The sequence below is a fragment of the Pongo pygmaeus genome, chromosome 1, assembly GCF_028885625.2.
Source record: "Pongo pygmaeus isolate AG05252 chromosome 1, NHGRI_mPonPyg2-v2.0_pri, whole genome shotgun sequence".
NCBI lineage: Eukaryota > Metazoa > Chordata > Mammalia > Primates > Hominidae > Pongo > Pongo pygmaeus.
The window spans coordinates 22,880,666-22,904,970 of NC_072373.2; the positions used below are offsets into that span (position 1 = coordinate 22,880,666).

The following is a 24,305-nucleotide window of genomic DNA, read 5'->3' on the forward strand; positions in this document are numbered from 1 at the left end:
GCTGCCTTCTAGGGTCCTGGGACCCTTCCTCCATGCATGCTCATTTGCCTCCGCCTGTATACATAAAATATAAACTGGCACGCTGCAGCTGAGAGAGTAGCCCTGTCTAGTCTTCCTCGGAGGGGCCATTGCTGTTGGGATGAGGGAAGGTCACTTTCCAGGGCCCTGGAGTGTCCTTCCATCCAAGGAGCCTGGTATACCAGCTGTCTGTCCCTCATCGGACACAGGAAACTGAGACCCCAAGAGGGACTGTGAAACAGTGCGATGTGGGTTCTCCCCTGATGGGGATATGGCATGGGTTAGGGCGAGCCCTGGATTGAGACCACTCTGGGCTCCCCTCCTCCCACACCACCCCAGAAGCCTGTCAGCCCCTGTCCTCTCTGAGCTCTGCTGAGGGGATGTGACCCACAGGTGGTGACCGGCTGTGCACTTTCCCCCTGGACCCACCGTAATGGCTTCCCCCTGAGCAGGGGCGTCCCTATGAGCCACTGCTGGGCTCATCTTGTGTAATGAGGTTTTTCCATTGTTGCCCTCATGCATTGTGTGCCCTGATTGTTTATGCAGCCTTCTGGGTGCTTAGATAAGAAATGCCTCCGCTGGCTTTAGCCTTCTTTGGCGATCTCCATCAGAAGGATCTAGGAAAAACACCCTTGTCAGTAAAGCCTTGGCCCTTTTGTCACATGGCCTTGTGGGGCGCTGCCCTCTCTTAAGAATAGAATTGGTCTTGGCGGTGGGGTGAGAGTTTCTGGGATGAGGATAAAAATTGCCAGGTTTAGTAAGGAAGAATTCCTCTCCTTAAATAGATTTTAACTTGAAAACCTGATGACAGAAGCGGCTGAGTCTCAGCAAAGAGAGAAAAAAAAAAGGAGGCTGATTTCACCTTGACTTCACCTTGGGGACCCAGCAGCCGCCACTGACCCCTGAGGGCTGCAGCTGGGCGCTTCGGGGCAAGGAGTGGGGACCACATCTTCAGCGTGTCCCCCTGTCAGGCGGGACCACCCTCATCTCCTCTGCAAGCCTCATGGCTTCTGCTCTCCTTGGTTTAGTGGTCTGGGATCCACTTTCTCAGGAACTCACAATGCTTCTCATTCAGGTTCTCATCACCCCCCTGAGGATGGGTGTATTTTGGGGACACTTGATCTTCAACTCCGCAGCCTATTCTTATTAAAGTTCACTTAAGGATATTTTTTCTAAAAATACGGTGTTTTTTTTTTTTTTTTTTTTTTTTTTTTGCTGGGGAAGAAAAGAATTTTATTTATTTTCAAGTAGTTGTATAGATGAATGTTTAAATCCCAGCTTCGTCATTTACCTCTCTGAGGCTCAGGCTCCACCAGATGGAAATAGAAAGAATTGACTTGCATGCTCATTGAGAAAATAAAATAAGAAGATGCTCAATATACCTTAGTTCTCCTTTCTGCCCAAAGGGCCTGCTCTCCCCAAACACACATGCACGCACACACATGCACACGCACACACTCTTGCACACGTATGCACACACTCATGCACACATATCACACATGCACGCACACATCACACACATGCACACATCACACATGCACACACACTCATGCACACATATGCACACACATGCACACACACATGCACACATGCACACACTCATGCACACATATCACACATGCACACATACGCACACACTCATGCACACATATGCACACACTCATGCACGCATGCACACACACATGCACACACACATGCACACTCTCAGCCCTGGCTGTTTTCACTGAAGAAACATCCTGAGAGGGCGGAGCGCGGTGCAGAGGAGAGAGCTGTGGGCTTGCTCCCTCCTGTGTGACCTGAAGCCATCGGTGCAGGTTCTGTTCTGAGGAATTCCTTTAAAGTCTCTCTTCAAACCACTCGCAGGCAAGAGGTGCCTCTGTTGCCTCCGCATCTATGAATTGAATATGAACTAACGTGGTGCGGCTGGGTGGTCGTGTCCTCTCCAGCCTTCTCCTCTCCAGCCTTCCTTGGAGGGGTTGTTGCTCTTGGGACGAGGGGAGTTCCCTTGAGCATTTTGCTCAGGCTGTTTGTTAAATGGGGTAAAGCCACCTCCCACCATATGCTGCATAGGTGATAGTGGTGGCAATGTCCTCGGAGCCCGCCAAGGGCCCTTCCCATCTTGTGGCCACAGGCAATGAGGGCCTTTGCTTTGAATTTGTCCTAACCAGAAATTAGTGGTTGTCTTTCTAATGTAGAGCTTTTTGTTTGTTTCTAGAGCAAATCATGGAGGAAAATAAAAAACATGGTGCACTGGTCTCCCTTTGTCATGTCCTTCAAGAAGAAGTACCCCTGGATCCAGCTGGCAGGACACGCAGGTAGACACAGCTCTCCTGGACTTTCCCAGCATGATGCTCAACCCTCTGGGGAGGTGCCCTGGATGCTGCATTCTGGGGATCAAAGCCCCAGAGCAAGTTCCCTCTGAGACTTTCTAGTCTGAAATCGCAGCCACACTTGCAGGCTGCGGCCTTACCAGTGCCTTGTAAATGCCATAGACAACTGACCTCTCTGGAGTCTGTGTCACCCCCTTCCTCCAAAACATGCATCCTCCCCTCCCTTGGTCTCTGGCTCTTATCTCTGTCTCTTCCAGTCTCTTTCTTTCTGTCTCTCTTCCCTTTGTATTCAATGAGACAGATGAAGCCATCAGTCTTTATAGCTTACCTGCCATTTGTCACCCTGGACAAAGAGGCAAAGCTAACCCCTTCATTGAGCACCTACTGTGTGCCCAAATTGTCATGGTCCTGGGGGTTGCGGTATTAACGGAGATATAGTTTCTGCCCCGAGGGAGCCTGCAGCTGGTGAAAGATGCAGCCAAGCCACCCCATAACCACAAGGCCATGTGCAGTGTTGGGCGGAAGGTGGCCAGGAGCTGAGTCCAGGCAGTGCCGGGGAGGAGGGACATCTGGAGTCAAGGCCCCAGAGCCATCTAGCCCACACGTAGGACCCTCTGAAAGCACTGTCATCTGGAGACATGTCAGGGGCTGCCTGTGGACTTGGCCTTTGTGACTTCACCAGCCTGTGGGTCCTCCTCAGGCCAGCACAGGGTCCCGCATTTCGCTTACCTCCTTGGCCACACTGGCCCAACCCAAGGCACATGGATGGACAGCCTGTGTGAATACTTACTTGGTCTGGCTCAGAAGAAGTGCCGCCCAGGTGGGCTGAGCCTTAGACCCCCCAGCTGCTCAGCCTGCTGTATCTCCCCACCTTGGCTCTGAATCCTGTCCAATCAGGGTTTCTCTACTGAGGCCAGGAGACACCTTCGTTGCCAAGAAGCAAGGCTGATGATGGAGGTGAGGATGAAAATAGCAACACTAAAGAGTGACTGGTTCATGGCACCTCAGTCTCTCACCTAGCTCTGTACCCTTCCAGCAGGGAACACTGGTGAGGAGGAGTCTGGAGTCAAGGAAGCTGGGGAACCAGCCCAGAATTACAGTTAGTGAGTGGGGGACTGGGTCTTGAACCCACTCCCGTTAAGGTGCTCAGTCCACAGCAGGGACATAGGCACACCTTCAGCCCCAGGCTTAGCCATCCCCAGGGAGGCCCAGGCCCTGTGCCAGGGAGGGTGCCTCTGCCAGCTACCTATAGCCGGGGACCAAGAACCTTCTACACTTGCTCTGCAGGGAGTTTCAAGGCAGCTGCCAATGGCAGGATCCTGAAGAAGCACTGTGAGTCAGAGCAGCGCTGCCTGGACCGGCTGATGGTGGATGTGCTGAGGCCCTTCGTACCTGCCTACCACGGGGATGTGGTGAAGGACGGGGAGCGCTACAACCAGATGGACGACCTGCTGGCCGACTTCGACTCGCCCTGTGTGATGGACTGCAAGATGGGGATCAGGTGAGCCAGGCTTCTCGCAGCCCACATGCCTGCCTCAGTGCAAGCCACATGGCAGGTGCACAGCACGGCACTCAGGGCTTCCCAGAGGCCTCACAGGTGCAAGGGCAGGCTGAGGAGGCTGTTGGACCAATTAGAGCCTCCCCATCCCCAGGCATCTCCCATTATGTGCAGAGGGTTCCCGGACCTGGGCTTTGCCCATGATGGCCCCTTTCCTTCTCCAGTGAGCAGAAGCCAGGGGCTGGCGGAACCAGAAAAGGGGCACCGGCTGGGTTCTGAGCCTCCCTAGAGGGAAGGAAGAGAGAGCTGCCCTTGGTTCAGGTGGGATCGCTGAGGGTGCGGGGAGCACGAGGTAGGGAGGTCGCAGGATGGTGACTTCCTGCTGTGTGAGCTGCAGGGGAGATGGGAATCGAGGTCTTTCCATTTCCCCAGCCCTGGTGAGTGGGAAGAGAGAGTGGCTAGTAGAACATGCTGGTTTACCAAAAAAGACCTGTATCTGCCTAAGAGGAGGAGGAAGCCCCTGACGGAACTCAAGAAACCCACATGGCAGGGCACCGCAGGGCCCAAGGTGAGCCCAGAGCAGTCATTGGCCCTGTGTGCAGGACTGGCTCCCACCCCCAGGTTCCTGACAGGGGCTCAGGCTCACCCTGACACCTGCCCAGGGGATAAGCCTGGAGAGGACTCCAGGGAAGAGGAGAAAGGAAGAGGGGGCTTGAAGAGGCAGGGCAGAGAGCAGACAGGGATGCCTGAGGCCGGCTGCTGTGATCTCGGGGCTCAGTTTTAGGCAGCCGGGTTTTCTCATTACCTCTCAAACTGCGGCCCTTCCACCCTGAGTCATCCACAGCACGGCTCCTTCTCCCCGTGCAGGCTTGGTGAACCTCCCTAAGGCTGTCAGCCCCCATGGTGTCCAGCGTGCGGTGCTCATGCTGTGGGCCTGGCCCTGGCTGCAGCACCCAGGCTGGACAGCCAGATGCCAGGCCCCTCCATGCTTTCTTGCAGGGCTATCTGGGAGGCCAGGCACGGAGACTCAGAGCTCAGAGCAGAAGGCTGTGTCCACTGTGACTGGTTTAACCGGATTATTTCTCATAAGAGCACATTGAGAAAGAGGGGTGTGTGTGTGAGAGAGAGAGACAGAGACAGGGGCCAGGAGAGAAGTGAGCTAAGCCAGCCAGCGTTTCTTTCCTTCCTTCTCTCTCCTCCTGGGAGTTCTGTCCTAAAATCAGACCCTGCCACCAACTGTTGTGATCTCTTGCCATCACTCACAGGGAAAGAATGGGGAATGGAGAAGCACAGGCCCCACTCTTTGCTCTTGTGCCATCCCTGGCCACCTCCCTCCCACCATCCAAGTTCCTTACTATCTTTAGCCCGCAGGGACCTGGGATAGGGCAGAGAGGAGACAGAACACCCCCCCAGCCAGCCCAAGGCCATTGCTTTTCCCGATTCTGATTTCTGACCCAGGATGGCATCCCCTGGTGCACCAGAATGTGTCCTCTCAGGGGAGGCCCAGCCCGTCCTTCCAACCCAGACAGCAGCAGGACTTCGCAGGTGACCACACGGAGAATAATCCAAGTGGTGTCCACTCAGACCTGGTCCAAAAAGTATGGCCTGTGTGAAGAACACTGGCTGGGCATTTCTGGAAGTCGGCTGTCCCAAGGACACAGCCAGCCAAGCACAGAGCCAGGCTGCCCCAGAACCTGCTTGCTCCTGCTGGGGACAGGAGCCCCGCTTCCTGCCCCAGGGCTGCCCCCACCCAGCCGCTTGACTTCCGCAGCTTCTCTCTGATTGCACCCTAGTGCTCGCAGGAGAGATCTAGAGTGACCGTGGCTGGTACCCATGTAACCCATCTTGACAGGCAGAGGGAAGAGGATGAGAGAGGAGTATGTGTGGAGGGGAAGAGGAAGGTCTCCCCAGAAGCAGGGTGCACCCAGCCCGATCTTTCCTGCACACAAATCCTAAGGACCCTTCTTGTTCCAAGGGCTGCACTAGATGCTTCCATTATTTATCCCATTGCGTTCTCACCGCCATTCTGGGAGATGGGTCATGTTCCAGTGTAAGCAGGAGGGTTCTGTCACCAGGAGGTTCAGTGACTCATCAGGGCCACCCAGCCAGGCAGCAGCTTGGTGCAGTTCTGCATCAGGCTTGCTTGACTGTAAATCAGGCCCCCAGCTGCAGCCCAGCCCTTCCCAAGGGGGCTGTGTGGGACCCAGCTTCCATGGCATTTCCCTGGGGTGCCAGGCTAGTTCCATCTGGGCCGTGGACTGTGCCTTCCCCCAAATGCGTTCATCCAGAACCCTTGGCTGCAGGGCCTCTCCCAAGACTGGCTGCTCATGGTCACCTCCAGAATGTGGCCTTTCCATGACAGGGTGAGGAGGCTGGAGCCCAGGGTTACCTCACACGCTGAGTCCCAGGGCAAGAGAGTTTGAGACATGTCACAGAGAAAGGGAAGGGCCGGTCACCAAACAATGCTGGGCATGGTGGGGACAGAAGGGTGGCACTAAGGAGAATGTGATGCAGTTGCTGGTGGTGTCTGCACCTCGGGGCTTCTTGAGACTCTGGCTCCCACTGACATGTGCTCAGTGGCTCTGGGGCATGCTCTGCGGTTTGTGACTTGTCCTGGAGAGTCAACACTGTCTTCCTGACGTCGGGACCAGGGGCCTGGAGAGTGCAGGTGAGAGCCCGTCCCTAGCACCTAGGAGCTCTGGGTGGCTTTTATCTGCCACCTGTTGGCTCCCTGGGCTGGCCTGTCTCAAAGGAGCACTTCCTCCACCTGATCTTGAGTCCCCTCCTCCCCCAGCGTCCTGTGAGTGGGCGAGCAGGTCTCTGCTTCCCTGCATGGCTTGGAGCTTCGACTTTGTCTCGGGCAGGCAGGGGAGTGTGGGGAGGGGCTGAGCCTCACTTTCCTTTGGGCCTCCCGCCCCACCATCCAGCTGGCACCCCCTGTGGACATCTCCCCCCAGCCCGTTTCCTCTCCTGGGCAGTGAGTGACTGCCCGCTTTGAGCCACGGGGGCCCTTTTTGGAGAAAGTCCATGTGAAAAGGGATTTCACATTGAGGTCTGCTTCCTGTTTAAGGAGGTGCTGAGAGCTCTTTGCAGAAGTGCAGCCACCCACCATACGGGCCCCTACAGCACCCTCAGGAGTCCCTCCCCCAGCCTGGCTGCCCCTTTTCTACACGGCACACACACACATGGACACGCAGCCCCTGCCTCAGCACCCCCGTCACCACTGACCTGGTTCTGCATGTGAGGGGTGTGCTCTGTGCGTGTCCTGCATGGGTGCACCTGTGTGTGTGCAGTGGTGCACAGGAGTCCGCGTGTATGTGCTTGTGTGTACATGAGCACGTGTGTGTGTGTGCACACATGGGTGTGTGTGCATGCAAGGGCCCAACCCAAAGCTACTGACTTCCCCCTCCAGCCCTCATCACCTCCTGGAACGTCCTAACCAGCCAGGCCTAAGTTCACACCCAAAGGATTTGTTTTTTTCTTCCCTTTTCTTTCTGTGCAAATTTCAATTAATACAGTGGTTTCTAAAGCCTGTCATTTTTAACACGCTGTAGTTTTTGTTTAGTCTGTTCTGGGTCCCAAACCATCAACTTGGAGAAGTAGGTGGGCAGCGTTGGAACAAGGCCTGGGAGACAGATACAGGAAGAGTGGAGGGCCAGGTGGAGGGCAGGCGGGCGGGGCCTGTGTGCGCAGCTCCCACCCACACAGGGCAAAGGGGAGAAAACTTCCCCATCCTGCAACTGACACTGCTGATTTCTGCCTCCTCAAGGGCTGTGGGCAGCCTCTGAGCCTGTTGTGTAGGGAGACTGGGGCTCTAAAAGGAGAGCAGGGGAGCGGGGGTGGGATGACTCACCCCACCTCTGCTCTGGAGAAGGTAGAAGCGCAGAGGTGTGTGCTGGGGGAGGTGGTGTGTGCTGGGGGAGGTGGTGTGTCCCGGCAGCTCAGGGCCAGTGATTCAGCCCCCGGCTGCTCAAGTGCTCTGCTGTCCCTCCCCCTGTTACCTTCCCCAGTGTCTAGGTGGCCCCCGCCAGTTCAGCTCGAGCTGCTCGTGTGGAGGCCAGGGCCATGAGGCAGTTGAGTTGGAAGCATTTTCTCAGGCTTTTTGGGCTGGGGGCTCACCTATGAGGAGGCCTGGTGTCGATGGGATGGGGTGCGCCAGGCATGTCTCTGGGATGAGCAGAGGCTGAGGGAGCCCCCTGCCTTTCCCCCACAATACGGACTTCTCCATCCATACTGGGACCCCTTCAGAGGCCACCTTCTGACCTGAACTTTGTGCTCCAGAAGATTTCCCCTCTTTGGAAAGAGCCAGAGATACTTATGGGCAGGCTCAGCCTCCAGGCTGCCTGAGAGCAGCAGAGATGGGGGCTTGAGGACAGACGACTTCTGCCACCAGGACAGGTTCTGGCTTTGGAAGCCCTCGCTTTATGGAAGGGCCGAGGCAGCCAAGGGGATACAGTGGGGCCCTGAGTAGACCCTGCCCCTAGTCCCCTCTCTCAGCTCCACCGTAGCAGCAGGATCAGGACAAGCCACCCGCGACCCCCCCCTGCTGCCCTGCCTCCATCTTCCTTCTTCTGCTGGTTCCTGTGGGGGTCTCCCGAGGAGAAGCTCCTTGGGCTTTGTGAGGCCAGCCGACGGGCTTGGAGTGAAAGTGAAGGCAGTCCAGTTCAGTGAGGCTGCCCCTTTTCTCCTGGATCAAGAGCCAACCCCAGGCTGGGCGGTGGTGCACACCTGTAATCCCAGCACTTTGGGAGGCCAAGGTGGGAGGATCACTTGAGGCTAGAAGTTTGAGACCAGCCGGGGCAACATAGCGAGACTCCCTCATCTACTAAAAAATTGTCTTAAAAAAAAAAGAAAAAAAAATTAGAGCCAGCCCCAGCTGGAACAGAGTCTGCTGTCCCCTTGGAAAGACGTGCCTTGACTCAGGGCGCTGAGCTGACTGCAGCTGTCGGGCAACACACGCCCCAAACCTTCATCCACCAGGCGGGAAAGGAGCTGCTGGTGAGCCCTGCCCCAGGCCGCGGCCCTCATGTCGCCTTCCCTCCCACGTAGGACCTACCTGGAGGAGGAGCTCACGAAGGCCCGGAAGAAGCCCAGCCTGCGGAAAGACATGTACCAGAAGATGATCGAGGTGGACCCCGAGGCCCCCACCGAGGAGGAGAAAGCACAGCGGGCTGTGACCAAGCCGCGGTACATGCAGTGGCGGGAGACCATCAGCTCCACGGCCACCCTGGGGTTCAGGATCGAGGGAATCAAGGTGAGGCCGGCGAGTGAGGGCAGCCTCGGGCCCCACCGGTGCCCACCTCAGGGGGCTTGGCTTCTCTCAGGGCCCTTTGGAAGCTGTAAGCTTCTCCAGGCACAGGCTCAGAATGTGGGTGGCCCGCCCCAAGGCCAGACATTTGGAGACATCAGCCTATTCCTCAGGTGGGATGGCTGTGTAGGGGGCTCAGGCCTCAGAGCAGAGTGGCTTCCAGCCCTGCCCAGCTGTCAGCCCTCTGCCGAGGACTCTCCATTTAGCCCAGACGGTGCCTGGCACCGAGAGCCAGGCGAGAGCTGCCTGCGGGATGCCTGTGGGGGAGCTGGTTCATTCTGCCGTGGCTGCACACCAGGACTGGCAGACAATTCGGGGAAGGGAGGAGCATGCTGACCGCCTTTGATGTTGGAGCCAGGGTCCCTCAGAAACTGCATTCTCTCCTCTTTGCTCTTCGATCTTCTTTTTTTTTTTTTTAATTTCAAAATATTTATTGGAACAGAAATAGAAACATAAGCCCCAAAGAAACAACATGACAAACTTTATAAGTAAATGTAATTTTTCCCCTAATTAATATATTTACTTTGTGTTTGTGGTTTACAAAATGATGGCTCTTTCCCTTCTATCCCTTTGTATCTATGTGTATCTGGCAGAAAAGTTCTTAGCTCTGGCTATGGGCACGCAGAAGCTTCCTATACATGATTATGTTCAAATGTTGATTTACTTTCCCCAGAATAAATTGGGGAACTGGCACTGTCTGGATTGATGACTGTCTGGATTGATTTCCCTGTCCCTGGGCCCCTGTGTGCACCCTTGCTGTTAAATTTGCAAGAGCCGGGCTTTGGGGCGCCGGCCCCTCAGGGTCTCAGAAGCTGTCCCTCTCGAGCAGATGGCGGTCCCTGTGGGGTTGTCGGGTCTCCCATTCTCTGTCCAGTCATGGTCTGCATCATCTCCAGTGTCCAGCCTGGAGTCAGGGTTGGGCAGCCGATGGTCCTGATGGGAGGGTCCCCTCAGCCTCCTTTCAGATGGCATTTAGACGTAGCTTCCACAGCTGTCAATGGCTCGCTGCCCGCGGTGGCATGTGGGGGAGTTTTTACCTTCCCCTGGGACAGCTGCTTTGTGAGCTCTGGGCTGAGAAAGGCATTTGCCCCCTTCTTCGTATTTTGAAACTAGCCCTTCCCTCTTTTTTGCATCCAGCTCTGAGTCTGGATGCAAATTCTGTACCCCTCCGCCTTCTCCTTAACGCTCGCTTTCCTTTCTTTATTAGAAACAATCCACTTTCCCTTCACCTCTCCCTCTCGAGCAGGATGTGCTTCTGGTCTCTGTCTATTGTCCAGCCGTCAGAACAGCCGACAGCCTGTCTTCCCACTCAGAGAGAAGCCAGCTGTCTTCACCATCACCTGCCTGCCCTGCCCTTAGCCAAGAGGCTCTGCTTGGGGTGCGCTGCCCACAGCCCCCGGCTCTCGGCCCGTCCTGCAGCCAGGGCTGCTCCCTCGGTCCCAGGTCCTGCCAGTCCTGTCGAAGGCAGCCACAGTGAGGACACAGCTGAAGTACTCTCCAGCCTGAGGGCAGACACGGCCCACTGTTGGGACTTCTGGCTCCTGGCGGACCATTCCTTTCTTACCCTTTGTCCCTAAAGAACAGATTTCCTCATAGTTAAGCAAAGTCCCACCTGAGGGCCCAGGACACTGAACAGAGGTAGTGCTGGGACCAAGAAGATGGGAGTAGGGTGGGCGAGGGAGCAGAGATGGGCAGGGCTGTGTTGGATCCTGGCTTTTAGAAAACCTGAAAGAAGAGATGGTAGATTATAAAGGAGGTCAAGTTGAGCTCGGGGCGGGAGCAAGTCTCTCCTGCCTTTGCTGAGGGGAGCTGCCTCTGGCGGGCAGGGACGACCTCCAGGCACCAGTTCCAGGGCCCGGGCCCCGGAGTGGGAAGTCGAGGCTGACCCTCTCTCTTGGCCCTGCTGTTGCACTCAGGACGGGCCAGCCCCGGGCCATGCTCCTCCATCCTCGGCCCGGATGCCCTTCACACCTCCAGGCCTTTCCTACCACTGTTCACTCGTCTGGGGATGTCAGCACCACCCTCTTGTGTTCTCCTGTGTCTGGGCACAGGGCAGACTCCCCTCTGCTGTGCACGCCACCTCCATGTGCCATACGTGGACACCTGGGTGCCTCCACTGGCCCTGCCCCAGGTCCAGATGGGGCTCGCCTGCTCTGTGGTGTTGGGTGGGTGAGAACAGTCTCTGCCTGAGGGTCCCTGCTGACTCCCTCCTGGGTGGGGTGTTCTCTTTCTCAGAAAGAAGACGGCACCGTGAACCGGGACTTCAAGAAGACCAAAACGAGGGAGCAGGTCACCGAGGCCTTCAGAGAGTTCACTAAAGGAAACCATAACATCCTGGTGAGTCTGGCACCTCCAGAGAGGGTCTCTCCAGCCAGCCAGGAAGGGACAACTGTGTCTACTCTGGAGGTGCCTATGGGGAGGACAAGGCACCCCCAGAGACAGCACACCCCAGCCCGAGTTCGTAGGGCTCTGTAGAGAGGCCACTGGCAGAGACTTTTGTGGCTCTCTCACTCTGCCCTTTCAAAAGTCAAAGGTACGCCGGGCAGAGTGGCTCACGCCTGTAATCCCAGCACTTTGGGAAGTCGGGGCAGGCGGATCACCTGAGGTCAGAAGTTTGAGACCAGCCTGGCCAACATGGTGAAACTCCATCTTTACTAAAAACACAAAAATTAGCCGGACGTGGTGGCGCATGCCTGTAATTCCAGCTACTTGGGATGCTGAGGCAGGAGAATCGCTTGAACCTGGGAGGTGGAGGTTGCAGTGAGCTGAGATTTTGCCATTGCACTTACAGCCTGGGCAACAAGAATGAAACTCTGTCTCAAAAAAAAAAAAAAAAAAGTCAAGGGCACTGAAGTTAGTACCCAGGAAGGTTTGTATCCATCCTGGCCCCAGGCTTCTGCTTGGAAAGTAAAGAGGAAGGCGATGTGCTTGTCCCTGGCGTGCGGCGGGTAGGCGGGGAAGCTTGGCAGACACTCACTGACTCTCCCTTAGCCATCAGCCCCATAGCTCCAGAGAGCATTTCCCATGCCCTGAGAGAGAGAACAGTGCCCGCTGCCTGCCAGGTGTCATGCCAAGCGTGCAGCAAATCTTCACAGCAGACCTGCTGTGGGTAGACCTGCTTGTCCCCATCTTGTGTGCCCGAGGTCACACTGCCCCCTGCCAGCGAGAGCTGGTGAGCTGTCTCCGAGTCCAGGAGTGTGAGTTGTACAGGTTCATGACAAAGTTCTGTCTTGTGTGTTGCTGCTGCAGCAGCTCGCAGACTGCATAGATGCTCTGCCCACTGGGATCAGAGCACTGACCCTTCCAGCTGAGTCAGGGAATATTGTGCCACTGTGCCCCAAGTGCACGGCTCCCTGGGACAGTCAGAGATCCAGGCACATCTGGGACACGGGCCCTGGAGCCCCTGTGAATGGCACCTTCTGAACAGTCCACAGCAGCTGCAGAGCAAGTGGGGGCGGACCAGGCAGCCGTTTCTCCAAGGAGACTCAGTACCGGCTGGAACTGGGAAATCTTCCTTTTCCAGCTGAGGAGGCTTCCCTTGGCTCCTGGCAAGCTCTGAGGCTGCAGGCAGGGGGAATGCGCCTGACTCTTTCGTAGCCCAAGTCCTCCAGTTCCTGAGTCCCCTGCAGGGGAGGATCTCAGCCCCTAAGCAGTGGCCACCATGGAACATGCCTCCTATGCCTGGGGTTTGTTCCTGGTGCTGAAGACTGCAGGGGGCTGCTCTGCTGGCCCTGCCAGCTGTCACTGCTTTCCAGCAGGCATTGAGGAACTCTGTGTACCTGTGTATGACGGGCTTCCCAAGGCAGCCCGGGGGTGAGACCCACAGAGCTGGCTTCTGGGGAAGGTGGGGCACCCCCAAGGCCAGCAAAGCTTGACATGAGTTTATAGGGCTCCATGGAGAGGGCACTGGGAGAGATATTTGTGGTTCTCTCTCTTACCCTGTCCTTTCAAAAGTCAAAGGTACTGACATTTATGCTGAGAAAGACGCCATAGCAGCCCTGCTCGCAGGAAGCTGCCTCTAGATGTCCGGCATTCAGGGTAAAGCACACTCACAGGAGGAACCACTAGAGGCCGCATGGGTGTTCTGATACTGCCCTTCCCGGCACCACCTGCTCCTGGAGAAAGGGTGGTGGGAGAAAGGGCGGGAGCGGAGCCCAGCTGCAACCCCTCCTCTAGGCTGCAGTTTCTTCATTTGTAGATAAGGAGCTTGGAATAAGTGATCAGGGTGTAAGGTCACTGCCATTTCTACAGTCTGTGACTCTAATGAGCTAAATGGGCTAAAATCCACCCTTTCCCCACGCAGTGCTTAAAAATCTGGTCCTCTTTCTATTCCCAGATCGCCTATCGGGACCGGCTGAAGGCCATTCGAACCACTCTAGAAGTTTCTCCCTTCTTCAAGTGCCACGAGGTAGATACTAGGCTTTTGCCCTCTTGAGCAGAATGCTGCGCGTGCCAACAGGCCTTCTCCTTCTCCTTCCAGAAGCCCGGGGCATCGGGCATTTTCAGGGTGGTGCAGCCAGAGGCAGGCCATCAGGGACCAGACCCTCGCTGCACGGGGGAGCTGCGTCTTAATGCTCCCTGGGGTGACCACACGGGCTGTCCTGCCTGAGACCCCTGGCTATTGCCCCCTTTCTCCTCCCTTGTCCTTCCAGCTCCAGAGTCTTGTTCATTCTGGGCAGCAGTGGCAGGACTTCTATCCCACACACCCCGTGGTCTCAGGGCAGAAGCTCTCTGAGCTGCTAGAGTAGCCGGGCACCCCCCGACCACCACCTACATCTTTAGATGAGACCCTGAGGAGGGCAGGCAGGTCTTCAGGTGCCACTCTCCTGCAGGGCTGGAACCTCCCAACTTTGCACACGTTGGTTGGCAGGGGCAGCAGGCAGCAGGTGGGGAACTGAGACACTTGAAAGAGGCTCTGGGAGGTGTCGGCAGGTTCCCTGGAGGGGTATGAGACCCTGACATGGGGAGTCCAGGTCCCCAGCCACATGACACATTCACACACACATTCACAGATCCCACACTCATCAATCCTGTACCACACACATTCACAGATCACACTCAAACCCTACATGCACACACATTCACAGATCACACTCAAACCCTACATGCACACACATTCACAGATCACACTCAAACCCTACATGCACACACATTCACACACATTCACAAATCACACACACATTCACACACATGCAAATCACAATCACATGCATGCACACACATTCATACAACACATTAACACAAGTCATACATATACAAACACACACATGTATTCATGTATTCATATATCCACACACATTTTTGTGTGCACACCCACTCATACACAAACATGCATGCCTTTACCAGTCACACACACACACACACACAAACACACAGCTGCACTCCTGGGGCTGGCTAATCCCATGGGTGGGTGGGTGTGAAGTGGGATCCTGCGGCTCCCTGCAGCTGTGTAGGTGGTTCAGGAAAGCAGCCCCTCTCATAGGGACTCTCTTGTGGAGGCCCTCTTGTATGGGGTCTTATATGGAGGTGGCCTCAGCCTCAGCCTATGTCCACAGAGAAGGCTGCAGAGCCAGCAGGAGGAACTCATAGAGTCAGCCCTGGGGCACCCAGCAGGGCGGTGAATCTTTCTGAAAACTATACCACCAGGCCTCCTCAGGCAGATGGTCTACCTTGCTCTGGATGTCATTCCCTGCGGGGCACCTGGAGAGGATGGCTTTGAGGAGGGGGTGGCACACCCAGAGAGGAGACTCGGGATTTGCCGTGCCCCTAGCAGGGAACTCAGTCCTTCTCAGAATGTTCTTTGCTCTCCTCGTCCCCCAGATCCTCAGCTCCTCCTGTGGCCTCTCCTTTCCACTTGATGAAGCATCCTTGTGCCACCTGCCAGAGCCCCCTTTGCCCCAGCTGCCTCTCTGGAGGATGGAGGTGCTGCCTGGCTGCCTGACCCCAGGGGACGAGCCTGGGAGGACTTCAGGCCACAGAGCTCTGTCTCAAAGCCATTCCCACCGTTCTTCAACACTTCTGCTTTTATTTCTTGGAAAAGCATTTTGTTCTACACTTTTTGGAGTCTCCCTTAAGGTCTAGAAAGAGGCCAAATCAGCTCGGGTCTGTTGTTTTCCACCTGGGAAGAGGAAGCCCCTTTTTTGGGCTCAGCCTCGCCAGGGGCCCCACCTGCCCTGCACTGCTGGAAGCTGGAATGTCACCGCAGCCCTCTCTGTGCCCCCGGCCTTCCTCTGGCCCCACTGAGGGGACGCAGGGGTATGTGTGGCCATATTTGCGAAAGCGCCTCGCTCCCATGCAGAGGCTCTGAGCTCACCCAGGAGGGGCAGGCTCTTTGGTGCCCACTGTCTCTGGGCCAGGCTGGGAAGGCCCTGTAGGGTCTGTCCACCCTGAATCTGCCGGGGATTGTCCTGCTGGGGTGGGGGTGCTGTGTGCATTTGAAACGGGTTCTTTTCCACCCCCGCCCCGGGAGAGTTTGGACCCTCCTGGGCACCTTCCCTTTCACTGTGATTCCCTCCAGAGTGTTTGAGAGGAGTCACGTTCTAGGAGGCGGAAGAGCGAGGCCCCAGGTTTGGTTGTGGTCTAGAAAGAGTGGAAAGTTTGCCCAGGTGCAGTGTGATTCATGCCTGTAATCTCAGCACTTTCCGAGGCCGAGGCAGGAGAATGACTTGAGCTTAGGGGTTTGGGACCAGCCTGGGTACCATAGTGAAACCCTGTCTCTACAAAAATAAAAAAACAAAAAGTTAGCCGGGCGTGGTGGCGCATGCCTGTAGTCCCAACTACTCGGGAGGCTGTGGTGGGAGGATCGCTCGAGCCCAGGAGATCAAGGCTACAGTAAGATGAGGTTGCACCACTGCACTCCAGCTGGGGCGACAGAGTAAGACCCTGTCTGGAAGGAAGGAAGGAAGGAAGGAAAGGAAGGAAAAGAAGGAAGGCAGGAAGGAAGGAAAGAGGGAGGGAAGGAGTGGAAAGTGTGCAGGCCAGAGTCAGGGGGTGAAGGGGTGCCTGCTGCTGCCCACACAGAAGGGTGGTTGCCGACCCTGGAACCCGATGCCCTCTGCCCAGGCATGGCCATTCTTGGCCGGCTCTGCTGCCTGTCTGAAAATGGGGATTGGAATTGCAGGCGCCTGACTGCCCGGCCTGAGCGAGCCTCCCCACCCGGTCACCCAGGCCGCAGTGGGGAGGGCGAGGCCGGGGCTTCAGCTCACCCCTCACCCCCCTGTTCCCCTCAGGTCATTGGCAGCTCCCTCCTCTTCATCCACGACAAGAAGGAACAGGCCAAAGTGTGGATGATCGACTTTGGGAAAACCACGCCCCTGCCTGAGGGCCAGACCCTGCAGCATGACGTCCCCTGGCAGGAGGGGAACCGGGAGGATGGCTACCTCTCGGGGCTAAATAACCTTATCGACATCCTGACTGAGATGTCCGAGGATGCCCCACTGGCCTGAGCTGCCCACGCCCTCCCTGGCCCCCGCCTGGGCCTCCTTTCCTCCTCCTGTGCTTCCTTTCTCGTTCCTAACTTTTCCTTCACTTACACCTGACTGACCCTCCCAAACTGCACTACAAGACACTTTGTAGAAGAGATGAGAGTTTCTAGTCATTTTCCTAACTTCAGGGCTTGGAGGTGGTGTTTACACTGCTCTTTGTAGAGAGGGTCACCTACTAGAAGAGAAATGCCCAGTCCGAGAGGTGGGTCAGGTGTCGAGCTGGAGGGGGTCCGTGGCTGCTGAGGGGACCCTACCAGATGAGCCCTGCCTCTGGGAGCCCCCTAGGAAGCACCAGCCTGGACCGACCACCTGCGGAGGCCTGCTGCCCCCTGGCGGCCAGTGCTGTTAGAGTGCTGCCAAACAGCCTTGTTTCTGCCAGGGCCTCCCCACAGGAGAGCCCAGGGGGCCGGCCAGGTTCCTGGTGCCTGGCTGGGAGCAGGGCTTTCTGGTAGTTGGGGCACAAAACCATCGGGGAGCCACATGTTGACTGTGAGCAAAAAGTCTTCCGATTAGCAGCCTCAGGGATGCCCTGGTGGCCTCTCCAGGGCTGCTCAGGCAAGGCCCCCCACCCATCTGGTATGGAAACCTGCTGGCTCCAGGCCAGACCCGGGAGCCAGGAGAAGGCTGAAGCCAGCTTGGCTGTGTTCTCTGATCTAGGCCTTCCCAGAGGAGACGAGCAGAAGCTGTGCCATTTGGAATTGCAACCCATGAGTTCAGAAGGCACACTCTGCCATGCTGAGCTCCAAGGGTGCTACCAGGGGAAGATGGGACCTATAGAGTCTCTGGGCCCTGGCCCCAGGGAGGAGCACGTTTTTCTCGACCCTCGCCTACCTGGTGCTAGTTGGTCAACCCTGCCTGCATACATGGGCTCCTGTCATGGGGCCCAGAGTCCCTTGCAGATACAGAAATAGGGGAGGAGCTCAGGTCTGCGCCAGGCAGGAAGAAGGCAGGCTTCTGGCTTCCAGAGATGCCGCGGTGGCCTCCTGGCATCATTTGTTATTGCCTCTGAAATAAGCCTTACCGCCTGGAGGGCTTAGATTCCTGCTTCTCCAATGTAGTGTGGGTATCTTGCAGGGTATGTGGTGGATGCCAGGACGTGCTCCAGGCATCTCTTCCTGAAGTCTCTGCCTTTGAAGATTCGTGGAGAACCTGTTTAAGCCCAATTTTAACTGAAAGCCAGTGAGTCTGTTATGGAAGGGAATGTAAGATTTGCATGACTTCTTAAGAACAAAACCCCCAGCTCTGTGCCCCAGGCTCCTTGGGGCTTGCCACCCACTCCTTTGCTGTCAGAGGTACAGGAGCTGGGAGAGTCCAGGAGCTAGGGACACAGAGGGAGACTATGGACCAAGGTGTGTGTGTCTGGAGGAACCACTGCCCACCCCACCGCCCTGGGGTCTCTGGGGAACTGTCAGCCTGCCCACGGGACATGTACATTTCCCCTTTTGTGCTGGAAGTGTGAGTGACACTTGCTGGGGGTGGAGGGTGGGACACATGAGGATATATAAGTACAGATTTTAAAAAAGGAAATCACTTAAACTTCCTGGCTCTTGTTTAAAACAGTGGTGAGCTCCTGTGTGGGCCGACTTGCTAAAGGTCACACACGCACCCGGTGGAGCACGAGAGACCTCGTGGCAGCATGTGATCTGGAAGGCAGGCAGGACGGGGGCGTTGGGGAGCCAAAGTCAACTCTGGGCCTCTGGAGCTATAGTGACTTTTGGGCTAGAAGGGACCCTGGTGGTCTGTGCTTCAGCCATTTGCAGGGCAGGGGCATCATTAATTCAGACGTAAAGATTCTATGACTATGGACTGGCCAAAAGTTATCCTCGTTCCATCTGTGAAAGAAGTCTGCTAAAGCAAATCATGATATGAACGAAAACTACAGGGGACCTGTTTAAGAGAACAAAATGTTCCAAGCACTTTAGGCAGACACCAGCTGTTTGCAAACAATGTGCTAATATGCAAATGATGTGCTTATTAAAGGAGGCCCATAGGGCCTCTTATTGGCAATACTTGGCTGTGGGTTACATTAAATATGTGAAAGTAGTATGAAATAGCATCATTTTAGGGTTATTCTGTTACTTAAGGTTTTTGTTTTCTGTTTTTTTTTTCTTTTTTTGTATTTACTGTGCTAGTTCTCTTCCACACCTACTCTGTCTCTCAAGCCATTTTGCCACCTGCTTCCCTGCCATCTGGCCCTTCCCTTTGTCTCAGTGAGATAGATGGATTGTGAAATGGAATCTCCCAGAACCCCTGCCCTGGCAGCCTGGAAGACCGTGCCTGCCCAGCCCTCGTCACCACAGGGACTCCTTGGGTCCTGGCAGTGCAGGTGCCAGCAGGCAGGACAAACTGTGCACCTGTGCCCAGGTGAATGGGCGCAGGGTCCTCTTGCCCTGTCCTCTGGGGGGCCCCGCGAGTTCTTGGCATTCAGCACTGCTTAGCATTCTCGGAAGGTTTCCTCAACTGCTTGCTTTTCCCAGGCTTGCCTTTAGTGTCATGTAAGACATTTTTAAGTTATATTTATTTTGTTGGGTTTTAAAATTGCACAGAACACTAAGACCGAAAGGCTGGACTCTTGTTTCTCCTTGAAAGCTTTGCCTTTGTTTTGAACTTCCTTTCCCACTTGGTAGAAAGAGCCCAGAAGCAGCCCTGGCCCTATAAGATGGACTCTTTCATCCTTCAGTTGTATTTAGCTTTGAGTTTCTCTGCATCCGTCCACCCCATGTGTATATAACCCAGCCCCTGGCTCTGGGGTGTTCACCTCCTCAGTGCCTTTTGTTCTGGAGGAGAGGACCCCCCCGCCTGCCGAGAGGCTCTCTTCCTGTTCTGCACCCCTCTCCCCATGGGACCTTGGAGAAAACTGAACTGTTACAAACCCCTGCACAGTGCCTGTCAAACAGATGCAAACCTTCCTGAATAAAGCCTTGGAGACCAGCGCTGTCTGTGGTGTGATCCTTCTGGCCCCCAGCCCTGAGACCTGGCTGAGGGGCAGGCTGGGGAGTCTTAGAAAGCTAGAGGGCCCACATGGGGGCTGTTAGGGGAGTGGGTGTCAGATTGGGTAACATTTTAATTTGTAAAGAATATCAACCATCTCCAAAACGAGTCTTTTCAACCCTCATGAAACTTTGAAATAGTAGCTCAGAGACTAGAACATCAACCAAGAAGCACTGTCCCCAAGTAGGGGGGGTCTCTGGTGCAGCGATTGCTTCTGGGGCCTTACTCTAAGCTAGACTGGGGCTGAACGTGCCCATCGGAGTTCGCATTTTACCCAGATCAACTCCCTGAACAAAGATTTATAGTCTCTGTTTTACAGATAAGGAAACTGAGGTTTAGATGAAGCAACTTGCCCTAAGTGGGGAGCAGGAATTTGAATCTAGAATGTGCCTTGATTGAAAACCAGTTTTGTTGTCCTCCTAACTGGTGGTGGGGAGGTGTGGGGAGCAGTGTCTGGAGGGCAGAGAGCTTGTCTTATCTTTGTCCCAGATCCCAGGCTCTAAGCCCCTGACTTGGCACACGGTAGCAGCCCAGGGAGGGTCTGGAGAACTAGTTCATGGCTGCTTGGCTGGGGCATCTAGAAAAGACCTTTGGGGGCGAAGCCCCTGCCACACATCGTGATGGTTTCACCATCTGCTACCGTGCACTTTGCTTTAGGCCTCTCCCTAGCTCTGGATTGCTGGGGGCTTCATTTGCAGAACTCAGAATTCTTTATTTGGAGGTGGAGGTCCTTCCTTTTTCTCCTTTCTCCTTTCTTGTTTCCTTTCCTCCCTTCCTCCTGCCTCCCTCCCTCCTTTCTTTTCCTTTCCTTTCTTTTTTCTCTCTCTCTCCCTTCCTCCCTTCCTTTCCTCTTCTTTTTCCCTCCTCCTTCTTCTTCTCTCTCTTTCTCTTTGTTTCTTTCTTTTTTTAACAGTCTTCCTCTGTTTCCCAGGCTGGAGTGCAGTGGCACGATCATGGCTCACTACAGCCTCCATCTCCTGGGCTCATGTGATCCTCCCACCTCAGCCTCCTGAGTAGCTGGGACCACTGGCATGCACCACCACGCCCAGCTAATTTTTTTTGCATTTTTTGTAGAGATGGGGTTTCACCTTGTTGCATAGGCTGGTCTCAAACTCCTGGCCTCGAGCAGTCATCCTACCTCAGCCTCCCAAAGTGCTGGGATTACAGGTGTAAGCCACCGCGCCCAGCTGCATCCTTTCTTTATCATCACTCTGAGAAGTGATAGGTTGTGAGTACAGATGACGAAAGCCACAGGGCCTTTGCACCTGCTCTCTGCAGGCTGGCATGTGGTAACTATGCTTCCTTCAGATTTTTGTGCCTTCACTTAACATGATATTGTTGGTGATGCAACAGCAACCAGCTCTGCAGGTGCCAATTAATGTCCAGCAATGGAGCCCTTTATTGTCTTCAGATGGGTGGGCCATCCAACTGCAGAATTCCACCCCTCGGTCTGTTTTCTAAGGAGACCAGCTGTCCCATTTGTGTCCTTGCAAACCTGGATGATCAGTCACCAGTTGCTTCCCAGGACCACTGCTGGCACCAATTGCCTTAGCCTGGGCCCCCTAGAAACAGGTCACTGTGGCCACCGCTTGGCAACAAGTGTGATTGACTCCTTAGTCTCATGGGATGTCTTCAGAGACACTGCGTGAACTGCCGTGTCTGGGGACAGTCCTCCTAGAGGAGGCAGGGATAGAAATATCTGTGCCAGCTCCCGCTGGCTCTGTCTCCCGGAGGGTGTGATTTCTGGGGTGGCACCATCAGCCTCTCCAGTAACCACGGGGCCCCTGAGCCTGTGCACAGATGTCACATCCCCATAGCGTGTCCCTGCGGTGGTGGCAGCATTGGTGATGTGGCTCCAAGACCACAGGCACCGTACTGGCCATGGCTGGGTGGCTGCAGTCTGGCATGTTGTGTAAACTAAGTTTGGATGGGACCTTTTCCAGCAAACACCAGCAAGGCAGCGTCCATCCAGCCCCTAGCCCCTGCCGGTCCTCTCTGTCCCTTGTATGTCCTCGACTGAGGGCTTCACCCTTTTACTCAATTGGGCAGGAGGCTGGGGTCACATGGGACTGCCCCCCAATTCTGGTCTGGGTAGGAGAGAGAAGCTGAGAATAAAGGAGCTCCGTGGGGTGCCACGGTAGGTTGACTGGGGGGTGCTCAGCAGTGTTGGTGAGAGGAGGCCGTCTCCATACCAGGGCACACCAGAACAACACTCCTCGAACCAGTCTGAGAATTGATGATGAGGGGAAGACCCTGGGAGAGGCACTGGGAGACTCCTGCTTCTAAGCAGCTGTGGGCCGGGTCAGCCCTGTGACCTCTCCTCCCCACATCTGCTAGGGCACCACAATCTCAGGGAGGTCTTCACTGACGTCCAGATGGTCTTTTGTGTTAACATGGTAGTTCTTCACCTTTTGGGTCACATATACCTTAGATAATTTAGAGGAAGCTGTAAATCTCTCCAGAACAACTCATATGCATGTACACAAATGATTCTATGTACAAATTTAGGGACCCACGGACACCCCCCAGCCTCTAAAGACCATTGGTAAATGCCCAGATGGTGTACGGGCCCTGGCTTGTAATAACCTGCCCAGTAAGACATCATGGACGAGTGGCCCCTTTGTCTGCTCTCTCTCGTGTGTGACATCTCTGTGCATGAGAGACCTGCCTGGCCCCTGGCCCCCTCTTTTCCACTCCCTTAACTGCCCAGCTTCTGAACAGGTGTCACCTTAGAAATATGGCCCACCTGATTTCCTAAATAGTCTATTGGAAACAGCCATGCCATTAATTTATGTTTGGTCTGTAACTGCTTTAGTACTATAATAGCAGAGTTGAATTGTGTAGTTGTCACGGAGACCGCGCGGCTGCAAAGCCTAAAATATTTACCATCTGGCCCTATACAGAGAAAGTTTGCCAACTCCTGCCTGAGAATAATGGCAACCAGTAGCAATTAAGGATTGCTTTGTGCCAGGCACCATACCAGGTGATTAAAGCTAAGTTGTTTAATCTTTATAAAAAAACTCTATGATCAGCTTCATCGACCCCATTTTGTAGGTAAGAAAGCAGAGGCACAGAGAGGGTGAGTAACTCATCTAAGATCACACAGCTGGTAGGCAACAGATGCAGGCTTTGAAACAAGGTTCAAAACCTTTCTATGACTCTGCACCCTATTCCTGAGCAGTCCAGGAGGTCTCCACAGCAGCGGGGTTTGCCCCGGCACCAGCACTGTTCTGAGATTACTGAGACAGCCATTGTCAAGCTGAGTCCTGGTTTGGGGACCTGGCCAGGCCCTGTGGAGTATGGACAGCTGAGTTGTAGCAACCCTTGGCTCTAGCCCCCAAGATCAACTGGCAGGACTTGCTCTCCAGCAGGACTGGGGGAGTTGGGGTGGGGTGGGGATATGGTTTGGCTCTGTGTCCCCCGCCAAAATCTCATCTCGAATTGTAATCACCACATGTCAAGGGAGGGACCTGGTGGGAGGTGATTGGATCATAGGGGTGGTTTCCCCCATGCTGTTCTCATGATAATTGAGTTCCCACAAGGTCTGATGTTTTAAAAGTGTTTGGCAGTTCCCCGCCTCGCTCTCTCTGTCCTGCCACCACGTAAGACGTGCCTTGCTTCTTCTTTGCCTTCTGCCATGATTGTAAGTTTCCTGAGACTTCCCCAACCATGCAGAACTGTGAGTCAATGAAACCTTTTTTTCTTCATAAATTACCCAGTCTTAGGTAGTTCTTTATAGCAGTGTGAAAATGGACCAATGCAGGTGGGGACCCTGGGTCTCTCTAGGGAGGCACTGTTTGTTCTGGGCTCTCTGAAACCCTTCAGGGGAGCACAACCTAGGCACCCCCTACACCCCAGTCCTCTCTCCTCACAGCAGACTGACTGTGCAGAACCAAGTTTACTCTTTAGCTCACAGGCTGGCTCCCACGCCCTCCCACAGAAACACGGAATATTATCCTAGTTCCCACAAACACCTCGAAACAGTGGACAAGTCATTTTTCTTACTGTTTTACTGCAACAGCTGTGGCCTGCTCCTGGCATTTCAAGTGCCATGCATGGGCCTGAGATGACAAATTCAACAAGCAAGTGAGAAAGAGAATGGCAAACCAGGAGTGAGAAGATGGATTTCATGCTTTAGCAAGATGTGAGGGCTTGCAGGGTTTTTTTTAAACAAGAAAATAAGGAGTTGATGTAATAATGACAACAATAATACAAGAGAGGGCCAAAGTGCTATCAGACACCTGTCTCAGTCTGTTTGGACTGCCATAAAAACACAGCACACACTGCATGGCTTAACTGAAATGTATTTTCTCACAGGTCTGGAGGGTGGAAAGTCCAAGATCAAGGCCAGGCTAGTTCAGTTTCTAAGGAGGGCTCTCTTCCTGGCTTGCAGACAGCCACCTTCTCACTATGTCCTCACACTGCAGAGAGCACACTCCTCTGCTTATAAGGCAACTAGCCCTATTGGGTTAGGGCCTCACCTTTATGACCCATTCAACCCTTACCATGTCCTCACAGGCCCCATCTCCAAATACACATGAGGGATTAGGGCTTCAACATTTGAATTTGGGGTAGGGGGTGGGCACAAACATTCGGTCGATAACAGTGCATCTGTTGCTAACTAACATCCTGGACAGTTTCTAACTTCCAACCTGTACCTTTTCAAACTTGTGAAT

The 24,305-nt window shown here is 54.8% G+C and overlaps 1 protein-coding gene across 4 annotated transcripts in view; it reads left to right on the top strand.

The window, feature by feature from the left end:
* ITPKB (inositol-trisphosphate 3-kinase B) overlaps positions 1–24,305 on the top strand; it is a 123,668-nt gene that overhangs the window by 88,180 nt on the left and 11,183 nt on the right. For 2 of the 4 annotated variants that reach the window (XM_054467889.2, XM_063671697.1), the window contains exons 3-8: positions 2,234–2,333; positions 3,636–3,849; positions 8,896–9,100; positions 11,390–11,491; positions 13,491–13,562; positions 14,975–16,377. In XM_054467889.2, coding sequence (XP_054323864.1) covers positions 2,234–2,333; positions 3,636–3,849; positions 8,896–9,100; positions 11,390–11,491; positions 13,491–13,562; positions 14,975–15,235 — 954 coding nt within the window. In that variant the 3' untranslated portion in view covers positions 15,236–16,377. The other 2 variants (XM_054467900.2, XM_063671700.1) reach the window with 2 other exon arrangements.